At 43.9% G+C, this 25,550-nt stretch overlaps 1 protein-coding gene across 1 annotated transcript; it reads left to right on the forward strand.

Annotated features, from left to right (window-relative positions):
• Positions 1–245: 245 nt before the first annotated feature.
• Positions 246–25,260, forward strand: LOC115416601 (26S proteasome non-ATPase regulatory subunit 11A-like). Its single transcript, XM_030130419.1, has 13 exons — positions 246–364; positions 1,561–1,662; positions 8,677–8,873; positions 12,043–12,100; positions 12,196–12,390; positions 12,538–12,682; positions 13,797–13,857; positions 17,852–17,914; positions 17,998–18,123; positions 20,252–20,287; positions 20,387–20,438; positions 21,810–21,953; positions 24,203–25,260. Exons 1-12 carry the CDS (start codon positions 274–276, stop codon positions 21,950–21,952), a joined length of 1,269 nt encoding a protein of 422 aa, XP_029986279.1. The 5' UTR covers positions 246–273; the 3' UTR covers position 21,953; positions 24,203–25,260.
• The last annotated feature ends 290 nt before the right edge of the window (positions 25,261–25,550 follow it).

The following is a 25,550-nucleotide window of genomic DNA, read 5'->3' on the forward strand; positions in this document are numbered from 1 at the left end:
CAGAACCTCAGTACAGGAAAAAAAGTATGAATTCTGACTTTTTCTCTGAATGATAATTTAAAAATTTAACCTGATTTTTTCCCAGTGGCCCTTAATCCTCTTCCATACAAGGAAAAAATAATGAATAAAATAAATACGTATAATTCCAAACTTGCATGGATATGTTCCCAGTGTGGCCTATAGGAGGCGCTGTGGGTGCAACCGTGTGGATCACCGGACCGGAAATGGGACCGGAAATAGGAAGTGGGCCCGGCAGAACGGAGCGGAGCAGAGATGGCAGCCGCGGCAGTGGCTGAGTTTCAGAGAGCACAGTCTCTTCTGGGGACGGACCGAGAAGCCTCCATCGACATTTTACATTCAATAGGTGAGTTTTAAACACACACACGGACAGAACTAAGGACACACGGACACTGAACACCACAGTTCAAAAGGGGAGAACTGCAGTTAGCATGCCCCACTGTTAGCGGCTAAGCTAAGGTGTGTTAGCGGCTAAGCTAAGGTGCGTTAGCTAGCCCAGTGGTTGCAGTTTCTTTCTCTCCCTGTTCTCACAGTGAGTCAGCAGCAGCGGGGTAGCCGGCTAGCAACATACCGGCTAGCTTAGCACAGAAGGTAATGTTCGCTAACGCGGCTCATTCATTTGCAGTTAGCAAACAGTTAGCGTTAGCCTTGTTAGCAGCTAGCCCCTGTGGGTCTGCTGTCAGGCCGAACTGGAACAGTTCTGGTACTATCCTGACCACCTGACATCAGCCTGTGTTTGTCCTGTTTAAAGCTTCAGTGTATCTGTCATAGTTCTGTCATCTGATCTGACTACTCCAGCCTTTCACAGTTGGACCAGTGTTCTGCTTGTGCATTCACACACAACCCATGACACATACACAAATAAATACACCTGGAGCTAAACAGGACTGAATGTCATCCTCTAGAACACAGGTGTCAAACTCATTTTAATTCAGTTCCATATTCAGTCCAATTTAATCTGCAGTGGGCTGGACCAGTACAATACTAGCACGGTAGCCAATAATTAATGACAACTCTAAATAGTTTTAGTGCTAAAAAAGAACATTCAATTATGCCAATATTTACATGTACAAACCAAACAAAAAATGTGAATAACCTGAAAAAAAAAGAAATTTGTTAAAAAATATAAGTGCAATTTTATTAATATTCTGCCTCGACTTATCATTTAGACATGTGCATTACAGATCAGATCTACAAAGACACAAAACATTTAGTAACAGGCAGAATATTGTTAAAATTGGGCTGAATTTACTGCAGACATTTTAGATTTTTCACGTTATTTTCATAATTTAATGTTTTTTAAACTAAATCAAAGACAAAAAACTGGTGTTGTCATTATTTATAGGTTATTATGATAATATTTTTCAGTTTGATGCCCTAACTTGCACTTTGCAAATTCATCCCCAGGGCCAGATTGGAACCTCTGGTGGGCCGGTTTTGGCCCCCGGGCCACATGTTTGACACCTGTGCTGCAGAAGTAGAAGGACAGAGCCCCATATAGACCTGTATATAATGGTGTGTGTGTGTGTGTGTGTGTTGTAGTGAAGCGGGATGTCCAACAGACTGATGAGGAGGCAGTCCGTGTTAAAGAACAGAGCATCCTGGAGCTGGGGGGGCTGTTGGCCAAGACCGGACAGGCTGCAGGTAACACCTGTTTTCAGATCACTGTCTCCCCCCCCCCCCAGATGCTTCCTGTGTTCCTCACTATTTCATTCTGTACCTGTGTACCTGGGCATTTATACTATTTATAAATACTGATTATTAATACTGCATATTAACCCTTTCATGCATGAAATATGAGAACCTTAATCCATATTTTTTTTCTTGAGTGTTTTTATCTTACCGGCTGACAGGCTGTAAGCTATTGTTGTCATGCAGCGTCTGTCGTCGTCCATCATCGTCCGTCGTCGTCTGTTGTCATCCATCGTCGTCCGTCGTCGTCTGTTGTCATCCATCGTCGTTGTCGTCTGTCGTTCGTTACAAAAATTTCAATCGTCGTCTTCTCCAAAACTACAATTCCGATTGACTTTAAACTTGGTATACAGCTTCTTTATGATGATGTCAACAAAAGTTGGTGAAATTATTTGGATCTGGATCTGATTCTGGATTTGGTGTGACTTTGAAAAATGTCCCCATTATAAGCGATAGGAAGTGGATCAATGCAATAACTCAGTAAATATAAATGATATCACCTTGAAATTTCTACGGTACAGCCCTGATGGAGAGATGACCAAAACATAATGGCCGCATGCTGATCAGGATCTTCTTCTGGATCCGGGAACTTATGGAAAATTTAACATGGGCTTTTATGGGGAAAAAAATTTCAATCGTCTTCTTCTCCGAAACTCCAGTTCTGATTGACTTCAGACTTGTTACACAGCTTCTGTACGATGATGTCAACACAAGGTATTGAAATTATTTCGATCCGGATCTGATTCTGGATTTGGTGCACTTTGAAAAATTTCCCCATTATAAGAGATAGGATGTGGATTGATCCAATAAATCAGTAAATATCAATGATATCATGTTGGAATTTGAATTTTTTTAAAGATCTGATTGGAATATGACCAAAACATGGGCTATTTCTGTAATATAATAAATGCACAGAACTGGGTGATAATAAATGGCATCTGGATACATTTCCCAGAGTTTTTAATTTTGCTGGTAAGCTACAGGGCCATTGGTCCCATATTTATTCCTCTTTAGGCATGAAAAAACAATGCAAATATATTTGTTTATGAACCTATTTTTAACCACGGGGTCCGGCCGGGCCCAGCCCGAAGGAGAGACGTGGGCCCGCCCTCCGGTGGACTCACCACCCACCGAGGGAATCGTAGGGGCCGGGTGCATTGTGGATTGGGTGGCAGTCGACGGCAGGGAGCCCGACAACCTGATTCCCGGACACAGAGTCTAGCCCTTGGGACATGGAATGTCACCTCGCTGGGAGGGAAGGAGCTGGAGCTTGTGAGGGAGGTTGAGAGATACCGTCTAGATATAGTGGGGCTCACCTCCACACACAGCTTGGGCTCTGGAACCCAACCCCTCGAAAGGGGCTGGACTCTCCACTTCTCTGGCGTTGCCCGTGGTGAGAGGCGGCGGGCTGGTGTGGGCTTGCTCATAGCCCCTCAGCTCAGCCGCCATGTGTTGGAGTTCACCCCGGTGAACGAGAGGGTCGCGTCCCTGTGCCCTCGGGTCGGGGACAGGTGCCTCACTGTTGTCTCAGCCTACGGACCGAACAGCATTGCAGAGTACCCGGCCTTCTTGGAGTCCCTGGGAGGGGTGCTGGATGGTGCTCCGACTGGGGACTCCATTGTTCTCCTGGGTGATTTCAATGCCCATGTGGGCAACGACAGTGAGACCTGGAGGGGGGTGATGAGGAGGAATGGCCTCCCTGATCTGAACCCGAGTGGTGTTTTGTTATTGGACTTCTGTGCTCGTCACAGTTTGTCCATAACGAACACCATGTTCGAACACAGGGATGTCCATAAGTGCACTTGACACCAGGACACTCTAGGCCGGAGGTCGATGATCGACTTCATTGTCGTATCATCAGACCTCCGACTGCGTGTTTTGGACACTCGGGTGAAGAGAGGGGCGGAGCTGTCAACTGATCACCACCTGGTGGTGAGTTGGATCCGCTGGCGAGGGAGAAAACTGGATCGACTCGGCAGGCCCAAACGTGTTGTGAGGGTCTGTTGGGAACGTCTGGCAAAGCCCGATGTCAGTGCAGTCTTTAACTCCCACCTCCGGGAGAGCTTCTCCCAGATCTTGGGGGAGGCTGGGACATTGAGTCCGAGTGGACCATGTTCTCCACCTCCATTGTCGAAGCGGCTGCTCGGAGCTGTGGTCGCAAGGTCTCCGGTGCCTGTTGTGGCGGCAATCCCCGAACCCGGTGGTGGACCCCGGAAGTAAGGGATGCCGTCAAGCTGAAGAAGGAGTCTTATCGAGCCTTGTTGGCCCGTGGGACTCCCGAGGCAGCTGATGGGTACCGGAAGGCCAAGCATGCTGCAGCCCGAGCGGTTGTGGAGGCAAAAACTCGGGTCTGGGTGGAGTTTGGGGAGGCCATGGAGGAGGACTATTGGTCGGCCTCAAGGAAATTCTGGCAAACCATTCGGCGCCTCAGAAGGGGAAAGCAGTGCACCACCAACACTGTTTACAGTTGAAGTGGGGAGCTGCTAACCTCGACTGGGGATGTTGTCGGACGGTGGAAGGAATACTTCGAGGATCTCCTCAATCCCACTGCTACGTCTTCCATGGAGGAAGCAGAGGCTGAGGTCTCAGAGGTGGACTCGTACATCACCCAAGCTGAAGTCACCGAGGTGGTTGGCAAGCTCCTTGGTGGCAGGGCACTGGGGGTGGATGAGATTCACCCTGAGTACCTTAAGTCTCTGGATGTGCAGGGACTGTCTTGGTTGACATGTCCCTGTAACATCGCATGGTAGTCGGGGACAGTACCTCTGGATTAGTAGACCAGGGTGGTGGTCCCCCTTTTTAAGAAGGGGGACCGGAGGATGTGCTCCAACTATAGGGTGATCACACTCGTCAGCCTCCCGGGGCAAGTCTATTCCAGGTACTGGAGAGGAGGATCCGACCGATAGTCGAACCTCGGATCCAGGAGGAACAGTGCGGTTTTCGTCCTGGTCGCGGAACACAGGACCAGCTCTATACTCTCCATCGGGTTCTCAAGGGTTCATGGGAGTTCGCCCAACCAGTCCACATGTGCTTTGTGGATCTGGAGAAGGCGTTCGACCGTGTCCCTCGTGGTATCCTGTGGGGGGTGCTTCGGGAGTATGGGGTCCGGGGCCCTTTGCTAAGGGCAATTCGGTCCTTGTATGACCGAAGCAGGAGCCTGGTTCGCATTGCCGGCAGTAAGTCAGACCTGTTCCAGGTGCATGTTGGACTCTGGCAGGGCTGCCCTTTGTCACCGGTTCTGTTAATAATTTTTATGGACAGAATTTTGAGCCGCAGCCAGGGGCCGGAGGGGGTCCGGTTTGGGGACCACAGGATTTCATCTCTGCTTTTTGCAGATGACATTGTCCTGTTGGCCTCATCGAACCTGGACCTTCAGCGTGCCCTGGGGCGGTTTGCAGCCGAGTGTGAAGCGAGCGGGATAAGGATCAGCACCTCCAAATCTGAGGCCATGGTTCTCGACTGGAAAAAGGTGGTTTGCCCTCTCTGGGTCGGTGGGGAGTCTTTGCCCCAAGTGGAGGAGTTTAAGTATCTTGGGTTTTTGTTCATGAGTGAGGGAAGGATGGAGCCTGAGATTGACAGACGGATCGGTGCAGCATCTGCAGTGATACAGTCGCTGTACTGGTCGGTTGTGGTGAAGAAGGAGCTGAGCCGAGAGGCGAAGCTCTCGATTTACCGGTCGATCTACGTTCCTACCCTCACCTATGGTCATGAGCTTTGGGTCATGACCGAAAGGACAAGATCCCGGATACAAGTGGTCGAAATGAGTTTCCTTCGTAGGGTGGCTGGGCGCACCCTTAGGGATAGGGTGAGGAGCTCAGTCACCAGGGAGGAGCTCGGAGTAGAGCCGCTGCTCCTCCGCGTCGAGAGGGGCCAGCTGAGGTGACTCGGGCGTCTGTTTCAGATGCCTCCTGGATGCCTCCCTGGGGAGGTGTTCCGGGCATGTCCCACCGGGAGGAGGCCTCGGGGAAGACCCCAGATACATTGGAGAGACTATGTCTGTGGGCTGGCCTGGGAACGCCTCGGGGTCCCCCCGGAAGAGCTGAAGGAGGTGTCTGGGGAGAGGGAAGTCTGGGCATCCCTGCTTAGACTGTTGCCCCTGCAACCCGGCCCCGGATAAGCGGAAGAAAATGGATGGATGGATGAACCTATTTTTCATGGAGTTCCAAAAATATCCATTCATCTGGACACCATGGGTTTAATTTATGAAGCAAAGAAATGTGTATTTAAAACTCATCATCAGAAAGTGATAAACTGTGTGAAAACTATGAAATAAAAACATTTTTAATGCAGTTAATCTGATGTTTTCTCACATTATCCTCCTCAAATATTAGTTATTACTCATTTCATGGAGATAAAATCCTCCTGAGACCCAGGAAATTTACAATTTTAGCTTTTTACACTGAAGGATTGTCTTGTTTGGAAACTGCATAATGCAACAGTTTTTTCAAACACATTTTTAAAATCATTTTTATTTATTTATTTATTTATTTTTGTAAATGGAATGTCCTTTGCAATTGACAGCATTTAAGTAAAACTGTCAAACTTTTGTCCCCTACAGAGGACAAAATGCATTGCTGGGTTTCAGGAGGATATGCAAAAAAAATAAAATAAAATAATAATAATAATAATAATTTTAAAAAAAATTGTTTCATAAAACTGTTAATTACAGTCTAATAACAGTTAGCAACTGATTTCCACTCAAACATGTTTGTGCAGATCAGGTTTATCAAGAACAGCAAAGTTACAATAATTTTCTGAACTGCAGTGTTTGGGATGGTGCATTAGTGTCCACTGTGTTGGCTAATCTGGAACTAAAACAACAAAATCCATGAATATAGAAGAGAACAGCTGGAGAAGAACTGTCCACTGGAGTGACCGCTGGAGTGACCACTGGAGTGACCAGTATGCATATAAGGGCTAATACTGTATATTAACACTGTTTATTAATTGTTGCTTGCATTTTAAAGAATAATTTACCAAACAATTTTTATGTCACTACTTATAAAATACAGACTCACCTTTTTTCCCTGAAGTCTGCTCTCCCCAGCATTTGAACCACCACATGTAGAAGCCATGGTTCCACAGGTCACAGACTAGTTTGATATCAGACTATTGTACAGTGTTTGAAAGTTGTGTACATTATCTGTGTCAGATAAACACAGATGCAACTGTTCCTTCACATGTCAACCGTGATCTAATATAAGACTATTAGATCCTGTTTGGACTGAACCAGACCTAAAATACTGAAGGACTGTGAATGTTGTCCTCAGTGATTGCTGTGTGGTCTTTAACCCTTTCATGCACAGTGGTCACTCCAGTGGACAGTTCTTCCCCAGCTGTTCTCTTGTATATTCACAGGTTTGGTTGTTTTAGTTCAGGGGTGCCCTATCCAGGTCCTCGAGAGTTACTATCCTGCATGTTTTAGGTGTTTCCCTCTTCCAGCACACCTGACGGTCATTATCAGGCATCTGCAGTGCTAGATGATAGGGTTATCCTTTGAATCAGATGTGTTGGAAGAGGGATACATCTAAAACATGCAGGACAGTAGCTCTCGAGGACCAGGATTGGGCACCCCTGTTTTAGTTCCATATCAGCCAACACAGTGGACACTTATGCACCATCCCATAATAATACATTGACATTCAGACCATTACTGTCCTTGTTCAGCCTGATCTGCACTAACATATTTGAGTGTAAATCAATTGCTAATAGTTATTAGACTGTAATTAACAGGGCTTTTTTTTAAACAACTTTTTTTTTTGGCATATCTGAGTAATATCTAGAGACCCAGGAAAGGAAAGTTTGGCTTTTTTACATTTGATAGTTGTCTTGATTGGAAACAGTTTTTTTCAGATAGATTTTTTTTAAATTATGGAATGTCCTTTGCAGTGGACAGCATTTTTTTAAATTTTTTTTTAAAATAAAGCTGTCACACTCTACAGAGGACACAAATGCATTGCTGGGTCTGAGGAGGTTCTAGAATGTTCAAATGTGAGAACAGATTAACAGCATTAAAAACATGTATTTGATAGTTTTCACACAGTATGTCAGTAAATGCATGGTGTCCAGCTGACTGGACTGTTTTGGAACCCCATTCATATGAAAAAAAAAAAAAAAATCAATCACATTGTTTTTTTTCATGCTTAAAGAGGAATAAAAACACTCAGGAAAAAAAAAAAAAATCTTGATTAAGGTTCTCATAATTCATGCATGAAAGGGTTAAATCAGGGCTGTCAAACTCATGTTAGTTCAGTTCCACATTCAGCCCAGTTTGATCTGCAGTGGACCCAACCAGTAAAATAATAACAGTGAAAAAAAGTTAAATTACATTCTGATCAGGTTTACATCTACAAAGTTTCCTTAAAAATCTGAATAACATGAACAACTTGAATTGTCTGAAGAAAAACAAGTGTAATTTTACCAATATTCTGCCTCAGTTTATCATTTACACATGTGCATTATAATCACACAAAACATTTAGTAACAGGCAGAATATTGGTCAAATTACATTTACTTTTCTTAAGACATTTCCGTTTGTTCATATTTGTTCAGGTTATTCACATTTTTTGTAAAAGTATAGTTTGGTAATGGAAACATTTTCATGTAATTTTACTTTTTTACACCAAAAAAACAAAGAGAAAATTTTGGGTTGTCATTATTTATAGGTTATTCTGATAATATTTTACTGGTTCTGACCCAGTTTAAATCTAATTGGACTGTATGTGTCTGTGTGTGGAACCTGAATTAAAAGGATGTTGATACTACTGATTGTTAATGTCTTCAGTGTAATTTTTGCATTTCACAAATTCATCCTGCAGGGCCGCATTGGACCCTTTGGCGGGCCGGATTAGACCCTTTGGCAGGGGGGCCGGATTTGGCCCCTGGGCCGCATGTTTGACAACTGTGGGTTAAATGATGCACAAAGCTCCCTCCCATCTCTCATAAGCCTTTGTTTTGGGCCCTCAGAATTAGGGGGTTTGCTGAAGTACGTGCGCCCCTTCCTCAACTCCATCTCCAAGGCCAAGGCGGCTCGGCTGGTGCGCTCCCTGCTGGACCTGTTCCTGGACATGGAGGCGGCCACGGGGCAGGAGGTGGAGCTGTGTCTGGAGTGCATCCAGTGGGCCAAGGCCGAGAAGAGGACCTTCCTCAGACAAGCTCTGGAGGTGACGTCATTTAGACCTGGGCTGGGTTCAGGACAGGTGTTAGACCTGGGCTGGGTTCAGGACAGGTGTTAGACCTGGGGTGGGTTCAGGTGGGCTCAGGTGACCACAGGCCGTTAACAGGCAGAGAACTGCACCAAGACACAGGAAACTAGGAGTCTAGTCCACAGGTGTCAAACCTGTATCCTGGGGTCCAAGTCCGGCCCACCAAAGGGTTCAGTTCAGCCCCTAGGATGAATTTATGAAATGCAAAAATTACTGAAGATATGAACAATCAACGATGTTCAAATCATTTTAGGTCAATTCAATGTAAAAATGATCAGACCAGTAAAATACTATCAGAATAACCTATAAATAGTAAAAACTGTACATTTTTCTCTTTGTTTGAGTGTAACAAAAGTTACATTACATAAGAATATTTACAGTTACAGACTAGCCTTTGACAAAAAATCTGAATACCTAAAATGTTTTAAGAGAAGTATGTGGAATTTTAATAATATTCTTCCTGTTATTTAATGTTTTGTGTATTTGCAGATCCACTGTGATCTGTAAATTGTGATTCGCATGGGTCATTCCATGGCAATTCAACCAATGGTCCCCACATGACCCCCTCAGAAAATTCTGAACAAATTCACACTTGTTCACCTACCAGATAAACCAACACATCCAACATTTTAATGTCATATCTGTAATAGTTTAACAGATACAGCCCTTTGAAAATTCATGTTTTGTTTTTTTTTAATTTTGCAAATTTCCCAGAATCCCCAAATTTTCAGAAAGCCTGTTTGTCTTGATAATGTCTTTCTGTGACATTGATCCTTTCAGATCAATCCAACAACACATTTTTCCTCCATGATGAATAAGTTTGTTCAGGATTATGAATAGAATTCCCAAAATTAGGCTGATCAGCATCATAAAAATTCTTGGAAATCTGAGCTCCATTTCTGTCACTGACCCTGGTGAAACTGGGTCAACTGACCAGCTCCCTCCAATTTCCCAGAAGTCTCTACTACAGGCATCAACCTGAGCCACTTCTGGTAAATCTAGAATTATTCTATTTGAACCATCATGCAGTTCCACAGCCTAGTTCAAATATCTGCAGTATTATCAGAACTTGTGCAATAATCAATGCCATTCTACTGTTCAAATTGACATTTACACCTATGTTTGGATACAATTTGAAGAAAAGAGTCATGCAGTAAGAAAAATATTAAAAATAGAACCAGTTCTATTCCAAAGCTAAAATTTTGTGCACAACATCTTAAACATTTATGAAGACATGGTCCAAATGTCCAAATGTTCATGAACTGTCCACATGGTCATGTGGGTGCTCAAATAAAGAGTACTTTTGTGACAAATTGAATTGGACCCATTTTCGTCATGTCCTCACATCAACACTTTTCATTAAATGTGGTCTTTTTCAGTAGATTGTTGCATCTGGACCAGAAGAATCCATGTAAAAACATGAGGTGTGACCATTCATCCATTCTGTCCCAGTGACAGTCTGAAGAGAGAGGACATTTGAAGAATGAGCCTTTGGGCCTGATTTCAAGGCCTCATAGAGCAAACATGAAGGCACCTACAGTTATTCTGATGCCAAATCTGGTCTTTTCAGGGGGATTTCAGCCCAGACAGTCAGTTTCAGCAGTGTGGATGGAATACCTAAGGACATAGAGCTGCTCAAAGTTGGACCAAAAGCACATTTACAAAATTAAAAAAAAAAATTTCAAAGGGTTGTATCTGTTAAACTATTACAGATATGCCATTAAAATGTTGGATGTGTTGGTTTATCTCGTAGGTGAACAAGTGTGAATTTTTTTCAGAATTTTCTGAGGGGGACATGTGGGGACCATTGGTTGAGTTGCCATGGAATGACCCAATAGGACTGTCCCAGTTAAATGTGGCAGTGGGTTGACTCTGGTTGAGGTTAAGGATGTAAACAATTAATCGACTAATGATTAATTGTTGATAAGAATTTGCTCGATTAAATTATTAATTGTCAGTTAATTGCCCTTGTCCACCTGTCCACACCTGTCCGAAGGCTGTTGGTTTGTCCACACTGTGACGCCACAGCTGGAGTAGGCGGTCATTGAACCAGATCATGGAGTTGATGAGTTAGAATGTCTGTTTGGACAAGGAGGAGGAGGAGCCAAAGACAGACCGACCGTCTGTTTGTGGGAGTGGTGCACCTCCAACTAAATCCACACGTAAATGTGGGGTCGGTATCGTAGCGTCTTCCTGGAGGTTGGTCTAGTCCAGGGTCAGTGAGACAGAAGTTCAAACATCCTCCAGACTCCAGATCCAGACCACAGGGATGGAATGCATTTGTGAAGCTTCGGAAGGAGAAGAGAAATGAGTGAAAAGTTTCACTGTCACTTCTGTGAGGGCACAGACTGAACCGCCCTGTACCCCCATGGTATTAGAAGGAGGGCAGAAAGGGACGCCGGCCATACTGCGCGCGTGCGAGTACCCCCCCCCGCCAACGAAATGCACATGCATGTACCCCCCCATTCCACACCGCCACATCAACAGATGAATTCCACAGGAAACACTGACTGTATCCAATGGTTCAATAAATCAATCATTAATGAATATGACATGATTTTATCATGAAGTATATGAACTATATTTAGCTTTTATTCTTATAGATTGTATTGAAAAAGAAATTTAGGTTCTCAGGAAAATTGCTGCTTATCAATTAATCTTTAATTGATTGATAAGGGCAACCAACTAACGATTAGTGAATTAATGGATAATTTGCATCCCTCGTTGAGGTGTTTGTCTGACTTTATTAAGACTATGAAGTTACACTGAAGAACATTTGACTTCCATCAGTTAGCTCTGTTTGGTCTGACACATAAAACTGCAAAATGTGCATGGACTCCACTGAAACCAGCAAAAAGAAGACTGAAAACACCCTGACTGAAACTGAAACCAGCAGAAAGAAGACTGAAAACACACTGACTGAAACTGAAACCAGCAGAAAGAAGACTGAAAACACACTGACTGAAACTGAAACCAGCAGAAAGAAGACTGAAAACACCCTGACTGAAACTGAAACCAACTAGTGATACACCTGGAACATAATAATAATAATAATAATAATAATAATAATAATGATAATGATAATGGTGATGATAATAATGTTGTTGTTGTGTTCTTTCTTTCTCAGGCTCGTCTGGTCTCTCTGTACTTTGACACTCAGTCGTACCAGGAGGCGCTGCAGCTCGGTATGTCTTCATCCTTCACAGTTGACACTGGCTCCATGTTGTGGTCCACCTGTTTGGACAGAACATGCATTCTAACCCTAACCCTCACCCTGCAGGCTCCCAGCTGCTGCAGGAACTCAAAAAGATGGATGACAAGGCCCTGCTGGTGGAGGTCCAGCTGCTGGAGAGTAAGACCTACCACGCCCTTAGTAACCTGCCTAAGGCCAGGGCCGCACTCACCTCAGCCAGAACCACAGCCAACGCCATCTACTGCCCCCCCAAACTGCAGGCAGCACTGGACATGCAGTCAGGTAAGACTAACCCTAACCCTGATGCTAACCCTGACCCTAACCCTGACCCTATGTGAATCCAACCTTACATGTCCAGGCTCTGCAGGGGTTCTGGACGCCCAGCAGGACATGCCCCCTCATGGTCACCTGACTCTTGTGTGTTTGCAGGAATCATCCACGCAGCAGAGGAAAAGGACTGGAAGACGGCTTACTCCTACTTTTATGAGGCCTTTGAAGGCTACGACTCCATCGACAGTCCCAGAGCCATCACAGCGCTCAAATACATGCTGCTCTGCAAGATCATGCTCAATGCGTAAGTCACCTGGTCCACATGTGAACCAGCTGGTCCACATGTGAACCAGCTGGTTCAAAGACGTGTAGTTAAAAGATCTGCAGATACTGGCTCAGATGTGCAGATACTGGCTCAGATGTACAGATACTGGCTCAGATGTACAGATACTGGCTCAGATGTGCAGATACCGGCTCAGATGTGCAGATACCAGCTCAGATGTGCAGATACCAGCTCAGGTGTGCAGATACTGGCTCAGATGTGCAGATACCAGCTCAGATACTGGCTCAGATGGGCAGATACTGGCTCAGATGTGCAGATACTGGCTCAGATACTGGCTCAGATGGGCAGATACTGGCTCAGATGTGCAGATACTGGCTCAGATACTGGTTCAGATGTGCAGATACCGGCTCAGATGTGCCGATACCGGCTCAGATACCGGCCCAGATGTGCAGATACTGGCTCAGATAATGGTTCAGATGTGCAGATACCGGCTCAGATGTGAAGATACCGGCTCAGATACTGGCTCAGATGTGCAGATACTGGCTCAGATACCAGCTCAGATGTGCAGATACTGGCTCAGATACCGGCCCAGATGTGCAGATACTGGCTCAGATACTGGTTCAGATGTGCAGATACCGGCTCAGATGTGCAGATACCGGCTCAGATGTGCAGATACAGGCTCAGATACTGGTTCAGTTGTGCAGATACTGGTTCAGATGTGCAGATACTGGCTCAGATACTGGTTCAGATGTGCAGATCTAAGGTGGAGAATCATTTCACACACTTCAGTTCTGATTCTTCTGGAAAAAAAAGAACAAACATTTGGTAGAAACCTGTTGTTTGTGACAGTAGAGGTCTGAATGTTCATAAATCAGGTTCAACTGTCTTCTGAACTGGTTTTTATGGTGACGTTTATACTGAATTTAAGCACCTGATCATGTGACTCCACATGTGTACATGGAGGTCATGTTGGATCCATTTGAAGTGTCCACTAGTGTTTGGTTCCAATCCTGTGTTTAGCTCCAGTCCTGTGTTTGGCTCCAGTCCTGTGTTTGGCTCCAGTCCTGTGTTTGGCTCCAGTCCTGTGTTTGGCTCCAGTCTGTTTTTCCCTCACACTCTGTCTTCTGTGTTTCAGGCCAGAGGATGTCCAGGCGCTGATTAGTGGAAAACTGGCACTGCGATACGCTGGCAGACAGGTACGGTTCTTCTGTCTGTTCTAGCTCTACGCTGGCAGACGGGTACGGCTCTTCTGTCTGTTCTAGCTCTATGCTGGCAGATGGGTACGGCTCTTCTGTCCGCTCTAGCTCTACGCTGGCAGACGGGTACGGCTCTTCCGTCCGTTCTAGCTCTACGCTGGCAGACAGGTATGGCTCTTCTGTCCGATCTAGCTCTAAGCTGGCAGACAGGTACGGCTCTTCTGTCTGATCTAGCTCTAAGCTGGCAGACGGGTACGGCTCTTCTGTCAGTTCTAGCTCTACGCTGGCAGATGGGTACGGCTCTTCTGTCCGATCTAGCTCTATGCTGGCAGACTTACAGCTCTTCTGTCTGATCTAGCTCTAAGCTGTCAGACGGGTACGGCTCTTCTTTCCGTTCTAGCTCTACGCTGGCAGATGGGTACGGCTCTTCTGTCCGTTCTAGCTCTACGCTGGCAGACGGGTACGGCTCTTCTGTCCATTCTAGCTCTGTGTGTCCTCCATGTGTCTTTTCCAGTCCCTGTCCATTCTCCAAACCTAAACTCTTTGTCCAGTCTAGTCACAGATCACCATGGTAACAGATTGGTTTGATGTTTGTCCATTAAATAAGTCCAGGGTGAATCCAACCATCAAACATTAGTTCCACCTGATACATGTTCCAACCTGAAGAACAAACACACACCCAGGAATGATCCATGACCCCCCTGGGAGGACTGCACACCCCCCCAGGGGACCCACTCCCCAGTTTGACCAACACTGGTCTAACTACAGGGTGTCCCATAAGTCTCCATACAGTAGGAAAAATAAACGTTTCTTGACATAAACCATTTTTATTTATATAATATGCTCTATATGACTGCCATTTTGTCGGGAACACATTTCAATGCGTGTCCTCCACTGCTGAAGAACTATAAAGAAGAAATATAAAGAAATGCATATTAGAACCATATACAGTCACCTCCAAAAGTATTGGAACAGCAAGTTCAATTCCTTTGTTTTTGTTGCATACTGAAGACATTTGGGTTTCAGATAAAACGATGAATATGACACAAAAGTTCAGAATTCCAGCTTTTATTTGGTGGTTATTAAATCAAAATGTGTTAAACAACCCAGGAAATATGGCCTTTTCTTTGAAACCACCCACTTTTCAAGTGAGCAAAAGTATTGGAACATGTGACTGATGGGTGTTTCTAGTTGCCCACGTGTTGCCTTTTAGATCGTTTGCAGAGACATTAAATATTTCTTGTTTTTGGGTTTGACCTGTGAAAACAGCATTTTCTGCTAAGCAAACATGAAGACCAGAGAGCTGTGTATGGGAGAAAAGCAAACCATTTTGAAGATGAGAGAAGAGGGAAAATCGATCAGAGCTATTGCACAAACATTGGGCATAGCCACTACAACAATTTGGAATGTTCTGAAAAAGAAAGAAACTACTGGTGTAGTGAGCAACAAACATCGAACAGGTCGGCCCAGGGTAACAACAGCAGTTGATGACAGAAACATTGTGAGAGCTGTGAAGAAAAACCCCAAGACTACAATCACTGACATCACTGCCAACCTCCACAGGGCAGGGGTGAAAGTGTCACAATCCACTGTTCGAAGAAGACTTCGAGAGAAGGAATATAGAGGCCATACCACAAGATGCAAACCACTCATCAGCAAAAAGAATCGGAAGGCCAGATTGGATTTTGCAAAGAAGTACAGAGATCAGCCACAAAAGTTTTGGAACAGCGTTTTATGGACTGATGAGACCAAGATTAACCTCTACCAAAGTAATGGAAAGGCCAAAGTATGGAGAAAGAAAGGATCTGCTTATGATCCAAAACATACAAGCTCATCTGTGAAACATGGTGGAGGTAGTGTCATGGCTTGGGCTTGCATGGCTGCTTCTGGAACGGGCTCACTAGTCTTTATTGATACAAAACCATTCTGTCTGGAAATTTACAGAAAAATGCATCCAAACTAATCGGGAGAAGCTTCATCATGCAACAAGACAATGACCCAAAGCACACAGCCAACACAACAAACACTTCATCAGGGGGAAAAAGTGGAAGGTCTTGGACTGGCCAAGTCAGTCACCGGACCTTAACCCAATAGAACATGCATTTTACCTCCTGAAGAGGAGACTGAAGGGAGAAACCCCCAGAAGCAAACAAGAACTGAAAGAGGCTGCAGTAAAGGCCTGGAACAGCATTTCTAATGAAGAATGCAACAGCCTGGTGAAGTCAATGGGTCGCAGGCTCCATGCAGTTATTGCAAGTAAAGGTTTTGCCACCAAATATTAAATGTTATTCACTTTAAGTTAATTTAATAATGTCTGTTCCAATACTTTTGCTCACTTGAAAAGTGGGTGGTTTCAAAGAAAAGGCCATATTTCCTGGGTTGTTTAACACATTTTGATTTAATAACCACCAAATAAAAGCTGGAATTCTGAACTTTTGTGTCATATTCATCGTTTTATCTGAAACCCAAATGTCTTCAGTATGCAACAAAAACAAAGGAATTGAACTTGCTGTTCCAATACTTTTGGAGGTGACTGTATGTATGGAATGTGTTATGTCTCCTATGTACGGAGACTTATGGGACACCCTGTAGTGTTCGTAGCTCAGATTTTCACAGTTCAGCACACAACAATGAAGACTATAGTTGAGACACTTTGTAAACACACAGCAAACAGTAAATCTCAAAAACCACAATTAATTTCGGTTAATGAACTACTGCCCCAGTTTCTTTATCTTTAAACCATCTTGGTTCTCTAAATCTCCAGTTATCTTGGACAAAAGGCTGCGTGTTCCACAGATTTTTGGACCAACGGTGGCTCTGGACTACTCCATTTAGGCTGCTCCAGAGGGGGGGGTCACAGTGATTTAAATTAACTCACCAGTTATGTTTCAGATGGAAGGACCAAACCAGGAGAAATGAAGAATTCACAAAAAGAAGGTTTGAGGTTTAAAAAAGTTAAAACAAAGCTTGATTTATTGCTTCAGGCAAAAATAGAAAAAGTTACAAAAAGAAAAAAGTCAGTTATCAATTAGTCTAGCATCAAACACAATATTTGTCTCACAGGAAAAGAAAAAAAAAGCCAAAAAAGAGTTTCCTTTATTACCTTTTTATAGTCTTTAGTGACTCTTGGAGACTCCCATTTTTCAGTGTCATAATTCATTATACACATTATTGGTTAATAATAGTTACTGGGCAGAACATGTCAGTCACTCCAGAAGCTAATTCCAAGAAAAGCACATGCTGAAAGTTTACTTGAGTTTAACAAGTGCTCTGGACACCTGTCAATCAAACCAACTGCATAGCTGAACCGCAAAGAGTTTCAGAAAGTACGCTCTTGCTTAACACCTGCACTATTAGGCTAGCATTTCTGGACCACAAAAAATCCCCAGGTTCAAAATCTGTTTTTTTCTGCTCGACTCTCTTTACCACAATTACTTTCTAAAGCTATAAAATTAGATCTTTTACATAAAATCTGACCTTTTCTCCAAGTTCAGCACAGACAGGTGTGAGTTCATCAAAAACCACACACACACACACACGAACCAAACCTGACTGTTCAGTGCAAATAAAATAAAAATACAAGATACAGTTGGAAAATAGAACTCAGAATATAACTTAGACTTGCAAAATTAAAAAGATTCTTCAAGCAAAGCAACTTGCAATGTGAAGATTAAGCAAACAACTTATAACATTACATTTCCTCTTCTTTTCCATTGTGGTTCATGATGTCTGATTTATGATGTTCATCTGACACTTTAGAGCTAGTCAAAGTCACACATTCATCTTCCATTTAATACGATCCACACTATACACTAAGCACCAACATATTGACACAGACAGGCAGTCACACACACACAGTCACACACACACACACACACACACGAGCCTCAGCCGTTGGTCAGTGTGGTGTCATGTGATGATAGGCTGATGGTGGTGTGGAAAACACCGTCCACCTGACCTCTGACCTGTGTCTTTTGTGTGTGTTCTTCTGCAGACAGACTCTCTGAAATGTGTGGCTTTAGCCAGTCAGAACCGCTCCCTGGCAGACTTTGAACAGGTGGGTACAGTTGGATGTGTCATACGTGTTACAGTCACTGAACATCTGATTAAAGCCTGGGTTTAACCCCCCTCCCACAAAAGGCGCTGACAGAGTACAAATCTGAGCTGAGGGACGACCCCATCATCAGCACCCACCTGACCAAACTGTATCACAACCTGCTGGAGCAGAACCTCATCAGGGTCATCGAGCCCTTCTCCAGAGTCCAGGTAGGCCCCAGTCCACCACCAGAGTCCAGCTAGGCCCCGGTCCACAACCAGAGTCGAGCTAGGCCCCAGTCCACAACCAGAGTCCAGCTAGGCCCCAGTCCACAACCAGAGTCCAGCTAGGCCCCAGTCCAGCTAGGCCCCAGTCCAGGTAGGCCCCAGTCCAGGTAGGCTCCATCTCACATGCGTCCAATCGTCCAGGCCTTGAACAGACTCTGAATGTCATGTGTCTCCATAGTCTATCACAAGAGGCTTGTCCAACTCCCATGATGCTTCAGTGCAGATGTAGTTATAGAGGGTTTGCACATCCGTCACCCCCCCCCCCCCAGGCCACACCCCTCTCAGTCAGACTGAGTGTCTTAAACCAACCTGCTCAACATGATGGAGTATAGCAGTAAACATATGGAAGTAAATCTGTCTCATCAGATTTTGAATTATAGAAGACATTGAATTTGTAGCACTGAATTATTTTTTGCACTGAAATTAAGTATCTGAATTGTTGTCTCTGAATTTAACTATGTTCATACATTTAGAATTTAAAAAAAAATCAGAGGCAAAAAATTCAGATACTTAATTTCAATGCAAAAAAATTCAGTGCTACAAATTCAATGTCTTCTATAATTCAAAATCTGATGAGACAGATTTACTTCCATATAAACACAGCCAGAGTGGGAAAATGCGAAATCTGAAATTAAATGAAGGACAGTTGGACTGGACATGGATCTGTATGAGCTACCAAAGAACAAGGGGTCCATGAACACTGACATGTGGACACAAATGGAGGATCCTAACCTGATCCAGGGTGGAGGGGATCAGCGCTATTTGGACCTGAAACAAATATACATGGTTTCATCATGACTGACAACCAGGGTCCAAAACTAGGGCCCAGAACCAGCTGATCCAAAGGCTCCAAAACTAGGGCCCAGAACCAGCTGATCCAAAGGGTCTAAAACTAGGGCCCAGAACCAGCTGATCCAAAGGGTCTAAAACTAGGGCCCAGAACCAGCTGATCCAAAGGCTCCAAAACTAGGGCCCAGAACCAGCTGATCCAAAGGCTCCAAAACTAGGGCCCAGAACCAGCTGATCCAAAGTGCATTTCCAGTAGACCGTGGACTGACCCCAGTGAATATATGCATGATCTACTGGGACTGAGCAGATTTACTGAGTCTAGTTCAGATCCAGTCCTTTATCCAACACAGGTACTACTGCTGTGGACCAGCAGGGCAGCACTGGATTCTGGGAAATTAGCAGATTTACACCACCTGGTTTAAATTAACACATTATTCTGATCATATTATGACTTTAATATCAGAATATGACGACTTTAATCTCATCAATGAATGACATTTTTATGAGTTTTTTTTTGTAACTACGACTTTATTCTCCTAACATCGTGATTCTTTTTGTATTCCACTTTATTCTCATAAAATTACAGGTTTTATAATCATATTTTATGACTTTATTCTCATAAAATTACAGGTTTTATATGGATATTTTATGACTTTCTACTGGAAGTGACCAGTGTTTTTCTTTTCTTCTGTGGTCCTAATACTCCGTCGTAGCTTTATTCTCCAGTTCCTCCGTATTTGTAAAACTAGGTTGGCCTCAGTTTCAGTTAGTTTACTAATCATGTAGAAGCACAAGGTTCACAATCACAAAATGAAGGCAAAAACCATGAAAGATCTGATCATGAAACCAAGAGCTGCACTAAGAAGGAACGTTAGCCAAAACAATAGGTCATTACAGGTCTGATTGGACCCAAAAATACAGCATCAGTGAATGTTAGCTGACCCCAAACAGGATCCACAGATCTAGGACTTCATATAAGTCAGTGGTTCTGTCCTGGTTCTTCATTTGATGTCCTGGTTGAACTCTCATCCCTGTCCTCTGTCCTCTTCTCTGTCCTCTTCTCTCTTCTTCTCTGTCCTCTTCTGTCCTCTTTATCCTCTTCTCTATCCTCTTCTGTCCTCCTCTCTGTCCTCTTCTCTCTTCTTCTCTGTCCTCTTCTCTGTCCTCTTTGTCCTCTTCTCTATCCTCTTCTGTCCCCCTCTCTGTCCTCTTCTGTCCTGTTCTCTGTCCTCTTCTGTCCTCTTCTTTCTTTTCTTTCCTCTTCTGTCCTTTTGTTTTCCAGATCGCACACATCTCGTCCATCATTAAACTTCCTAAGGTAAGGCTTTTCTTTCAGATGTGGATCTGCTTCTATTCAACTACAGACCTGCTCACTAATAACTGTTCTATTAAATGAATGTGTGCGTGTGTGTTTCAGGGAGACGTGGAGAGGAAACTATCACAAATGATTCTAGACAAGAAGTTTCACGGTAGGTTTGAGGAGCTGACTCCTAAAGTTCAGTCTGATACACATCTGTGGAACACCAGCAGTGGTGGACACTAACCCTAACCCCAGTCTGGTACCAGAGCAGGACCTGGTACCAGAGTGGAGCTGACTCTGATCTGTGGACTTGTTGGTTCTCCTGTGGTTCTGTGTTGGTGAACTTGTTGGTTCTCATGTGGTTCTTGTTATGGAAAAAATAATGCTCTACTAATTGGTCCTCAGACTCAGAAATGGTGGTTCAGGCGCTCAGTGTCTTTCAGTGTAATTTTCTTGGAGCTCCAAACAAGTACCAGATCAAACAGAAGCTGGTGCTGTCTGTGTGACAGTCCACCAAAAACACTTAGTCTTTGTCTCTTATACAAAAAGAAAAGAAAGAATTATGTTGTATACAGCTTGTCGAGTTGGTGCCAGGAAGTCCCGGAACCCAGAGATTAGTGTTCTGTGAGAAATCCTTTTTATTCCACACAGGTGTCAGACTGGCCTTCGACACTCCACACAACAGGCAGGAAAGGTGAACATGATCCCAGAAACGACAGACAAAGTCACTTATGCCTCGTTTCCACTACGTGGAACCAGCTTGACTCGGTATTCCTGGAGAGTGTTTCCATTACAAGACACTACCCACTTTACAGTACCTGGATGCAGTGTGTTACTTCCGTGTCATCTGCTCAGAGAGTTGCTGATAAACTCGCTCATTGCGTGTTGTCTCGTCTGAATTTTTACGTCGGCCACCAAAGACTGAATCTCCTCGACCGACCATGGTGTAGTTTTGGGCTGTTATCGTGTGGATTAATGTACTGCTATATTTACTGTCCACTTCCGCATCTGTTTTTTGTAAAACGGCGGGTCACAGAGAAAACTGTCTGACCAATCAGTGGTCTGCAGTGTTATACGTCACATTTTAGTATCTGGTCCCCAGTCCTGGAACCTCAGTGGAGGTGATACCAAAAAAAGGAGTACTGGGTACCAGATTCCAGGTCCTTTTTCGTAATGGAAATGCAAGAAAGGCCGAGCCGAGTCTAGCCGATACCACATAGTGGAAACGGGGCATCAATGTTTTATGACCTGTGGAATGTATGTACGGAGATATGGAATAGATCTAAAAGCCTATGGAATAGATAGAACTTTCCACTACATTCTGTCTGTGGTTCTGTTGGTTCTCCTGTGGTTCTGTCTGTGAACCCTAACCCTGCAGGTATTCTGGACCAGGGTGCAGGTGTGCTGATCGTGTTGGTTCTCCTGTGGTTCTGTTGGTTCTCGTGGTTCTTCTGTGGTTCTGTTTCAGATATTCTGGACCAGGGTGCAGGTGTGCTGATCGTGTTGGTTCTCATGTGGTTCTCCTGTGGTTCTGTTTCAGGTATTCTGGACCAGGGTGCAGGTGTGCTGATCGTGTTTGAGGAGCCTGTGGTGGATCAGACATATGAGTCTGCTCTGGAGACCATCCACAACATGAGTAAAGTGGTGGACTCACTGTACAACAAAGCCAAGAAACTGACATAAGGTGAAGAACCCTGACCCTGAACCCTGACCCCTAATCCTAAAGCCAAGAAACTGACATAAAGTGAACAACCAGAACCCTAACTCGGGCTGCAGCATTAATTGATTTTAAATTGAAATCTGATTTTTTAATTAGGATGATTTTTAAAAAAGGGAAATCATAAAATTGATTTCATCTTTCTCATGCCTCTGGGCCACACACTTGTGGGCTACCGTAGGCTCCTCCTCCAGGCTACCGTAGGCTCCTCCTCCTCCTATCATTGACAGCGGTCTGTCACAGATGTCTGTGTAATGACCTTAAATCTGTTCATGAGCCCACAGTAGTGATACCAGTGTAAGCTGTGGCTTCACGCACGGATCCCGCAACTGAAATATAACTGCATGTGGATCACTCATCTTCTGTTGTCCCGGATCCATACCATACTGTCTTCTTCTGATCTGGGTCGTGGGGTCATCAGCCTCAGCACAGGAGCCCACACAGCCCACTGCCCACACACGTCCACCAGATCCAGGATAGAATCCAACCAGTGTGTCCTGGGGCGGTCTGTTCCATGCACAGATCCTCCAGTTTAAGTAGAACCACATGTGGATCAGTCATATTTAAATAGAACCACATGTGGATCACTCATATTTAAACAGAACCACATGCGGATCACTCATATTTAAACAGAACTACATGCGGATCACTCATATTTAAATAGAACCACATGCGGATCACTCATATTTAAACAGAACTACATGCGGATCACTCATATTTAAACAGAACTACACGCGGATCACTCATATTTAAATAGAACCACATGCGGATCACTCATATTTAAACAGAACTACACGCGGATCACTCATATTTAAATAGAACCACATGTGGATCACTCATATTTAAATAGAACCACATGTGGATCAGTCATATTTAAATAGAACCACATGTGGATCACTCATATTTAAACAGAACTACATGCGGATCACTCATATTTAAATAGAACCACATGCGGATCACTCATATTTAAACAGAACCACATGCAGATCACTCATATTTAAACAGAACTACATGCGGATCACTCATATTTAAATAGAACCACATGCGGATCACTCATATTTAAACAGAACCACATGCGGATCACTCATATTTAAACAGAACTACATGCGGATCACTCATATTTAAATAGAACCACATGCGGATCACTCATATTTAAACAGAACCACATGCGGATCACTCATATTTAAACAGAACCACATGCGGATCACTCATATTTAAATAGAACCACATGCGGATCACTCATATTTAAACAGAACCACATGTGGATCACTCATATTTAAACAGAACCACATGTGGATCACTTATATTTAAATAGAACCACATCCGGATCACTCATATTTAAACAGAACCACATGAGGATCACTCATATTTAAATAGAACCACATGCGGATCACTTATATTTAAACAGAACCACATGAGGATCACTCATATTTAAATAGAACCACATGAGGATCACTCATATTTCGTGGTCCACACACACAACTGATGCCTGTCTTACACTGGTGTCACTTCTGTGGGCCAGATACCCAGAAAACAAAAAAAAAAGAAACTTTTTTTTTTTTTTTTTCATAATTAATTTATTTCTTTTACTTGCTAAATTTTTCATTCACAAATGTAAGTTATGTAACACAAAATCAAATAATATTTATATGTTGAAAGTTGTTTAACTTTATTTAAAGCTGTTGGATAAATCTGGAAACTAAAGGCTGTAAAAACCATCAGTATTTGCTCTGATTTGGACAGTGGATTGTAGTGGATTCTCCCTGGAAAACTTGTTCTGTTATTTTCTTGTTGTATATATTGTTTGTATACTCGACTTCATTCAATAAAGATTTAATGAAAAAAATAAAACTTCTGTGGGTTCATCATGTGATCTCATCACAGATGTGAGGTTGGAGCAGTGCCTTCCATTATGGGTTGTTCATGAAAACCACATGTGACTTCTGTTGTCTTCTGTAGTTTTACCCAAAAATTGAAATCAAAAATCGAGTTTTTAGAGGAAAAAAATCTGGATTTTTTTTTTTGTTTTTTTTTTTTTGCCAAAGTCGTACAGCCCTAACCCTAAAGTGATGAACCCTAACCCTGAACCTGACCCTAACCCAATGAACCCTAACCCTAACCCTGACCCTCAGGCTCTGTTGGTCTGCCTCTGATGCTGTTCAGACTCCTGTATTAAAGTCTCTCTCTCTCTTTTCTTCTCCTCTTCTTCTCTTCAGAGTGGGTCAAAGGTCAAACCCTTGTTTCGTCTCCTCTAGGAGCACCACAGTGGGGGGGGGGGGGGGTAGAGGAGGAGGAGATTCTACAGACACTTTGGACCCACCCAGAGGAGCAGATCCAAACCAGCCCCCCCACCATGGGACCAGAACAGAAGGACTAACTGGACCACACACAGCCCTGCACCTCTTCCTGCTCCTCCTGCTCCTCTCTCTGCACCTCCTCCATCCTCCTCACACTAAGTGCTCCCCCCCCCCCCCCCCCCCCCCCCGGACAAACTCAGCCACTGCATTCCTTTGGGTTCTACTGTGTACAGTGGACAGGCCTGTTCCTGTTTGTGTTCCTGTTTGTGTCTGCACCAGACATCAGGGAACCGTCTACAACACCAACAAATACACATATACATAACTGTAACATATATATATATATATATATATATATATATATTATATAATATAATATACACACACATACATACATAGACATCCATGTAATATATATACATACTTCTACACACGTCTTATATATCCTCATATGTATCCTGGCTGTGTCAGAGTGGGGGGGTGATGGTGCTGACTCACTGGATTCCAGCTCAAACTGAATGTTGGAGTCCTGCCCATCTGTGACATCACACCCACTCACCTGGTGTGACCTTTGACCTCTCCCTCGCCCCTTTCACAGCCCAGTACACGCCTCACTCACAGTGCATTGTGGGATTGGCGGACCACACTGGCGCGGGGGGGTGGTGCTCTTCAGTCCACGTGGGACCACAAAGAGAAGACATGGCGGACAGCACTAAGGGGCCCGCCCCCCACTATGTCCACTTCCTGTTTGTATATACTGTTTCCTGTGTGTTCACCCCCCCACCATCAGAACAGACCTGGTCTGAACTGAACCTGTGCACAGAACTCCGCTGGACGTGATTGGTTGGTTATGGTGAAAGAAGGCGGGGCTTGTACAGTTTAAAATCAACCTGTAAATTTCTGGGAATTTATTTTACCAGGGTTCAACGGTTTACCAGATAATGTAGAGAAATGCAAATAAAAAAGTTTAAAGGTGTGTCCTGTGTGGTGGTAGGATCCTGGAGGAGAGAATGGAAGATGTGTTCATCTGGAAACCCTGAACCCTGACCCTGATCCGTTCTGTTAGCAGAAGGTGTTGCAGATAGTGAGGGGTCGATGAGGCCTCATGAAGCATGTTGACACAATGACACACTGTGTTGATACTGTGTCACTGAATACTGACACCTGGTGGACTTCAGAAATCCCTGCAGGCAACCTACTTGACAGACTGAACTGACACTGATTTGATGACCTAGTATATACAATAATATAATTTAAGTCATTGTAT

The sequence above is a fragment of the Sphaeramia orbicularis genome, unplaced genomic scaffold, assembly GCF_902148855.1.
Source record: "Sphaeramia orbicularis unplaced genomic scaffold, fSphaOr1.1, whole genome shotgun sequence".
Classification (NCBI taxonomy): Eukaryota; Metazoa; Chordata; class Actinopteri; order Kurtiformes; family Apogonidae; genus Sphaeramia; species Sphaeramia orbicularis.

Excerpts from the sequence above, each read along its gene's own strand:
- LOC115416601 (XM_030130419.1), top strand. The coding sequence starts at position 274 with ATGGCAGCCGCGGCAGTGGCTGAGTTTCAGAGAGCACAGTCTCTTCTG. Across the intron at positions 12,683-13,796 it reads TGCAAGATCATGCTCAATGC|GCCAGAGGATGTCCAGGCGC; the intron begins GTAAGTCACCTG and ends TCTGTGTTTCAG. Across the intron at positions 20,288-20,386 it reads CCATCATTAAACTTCCTAAG|GGAGACGTGGAGAGGAAACT; the intron begins GTAAGGCTTTTC and ends TGTGTGTTTCAG.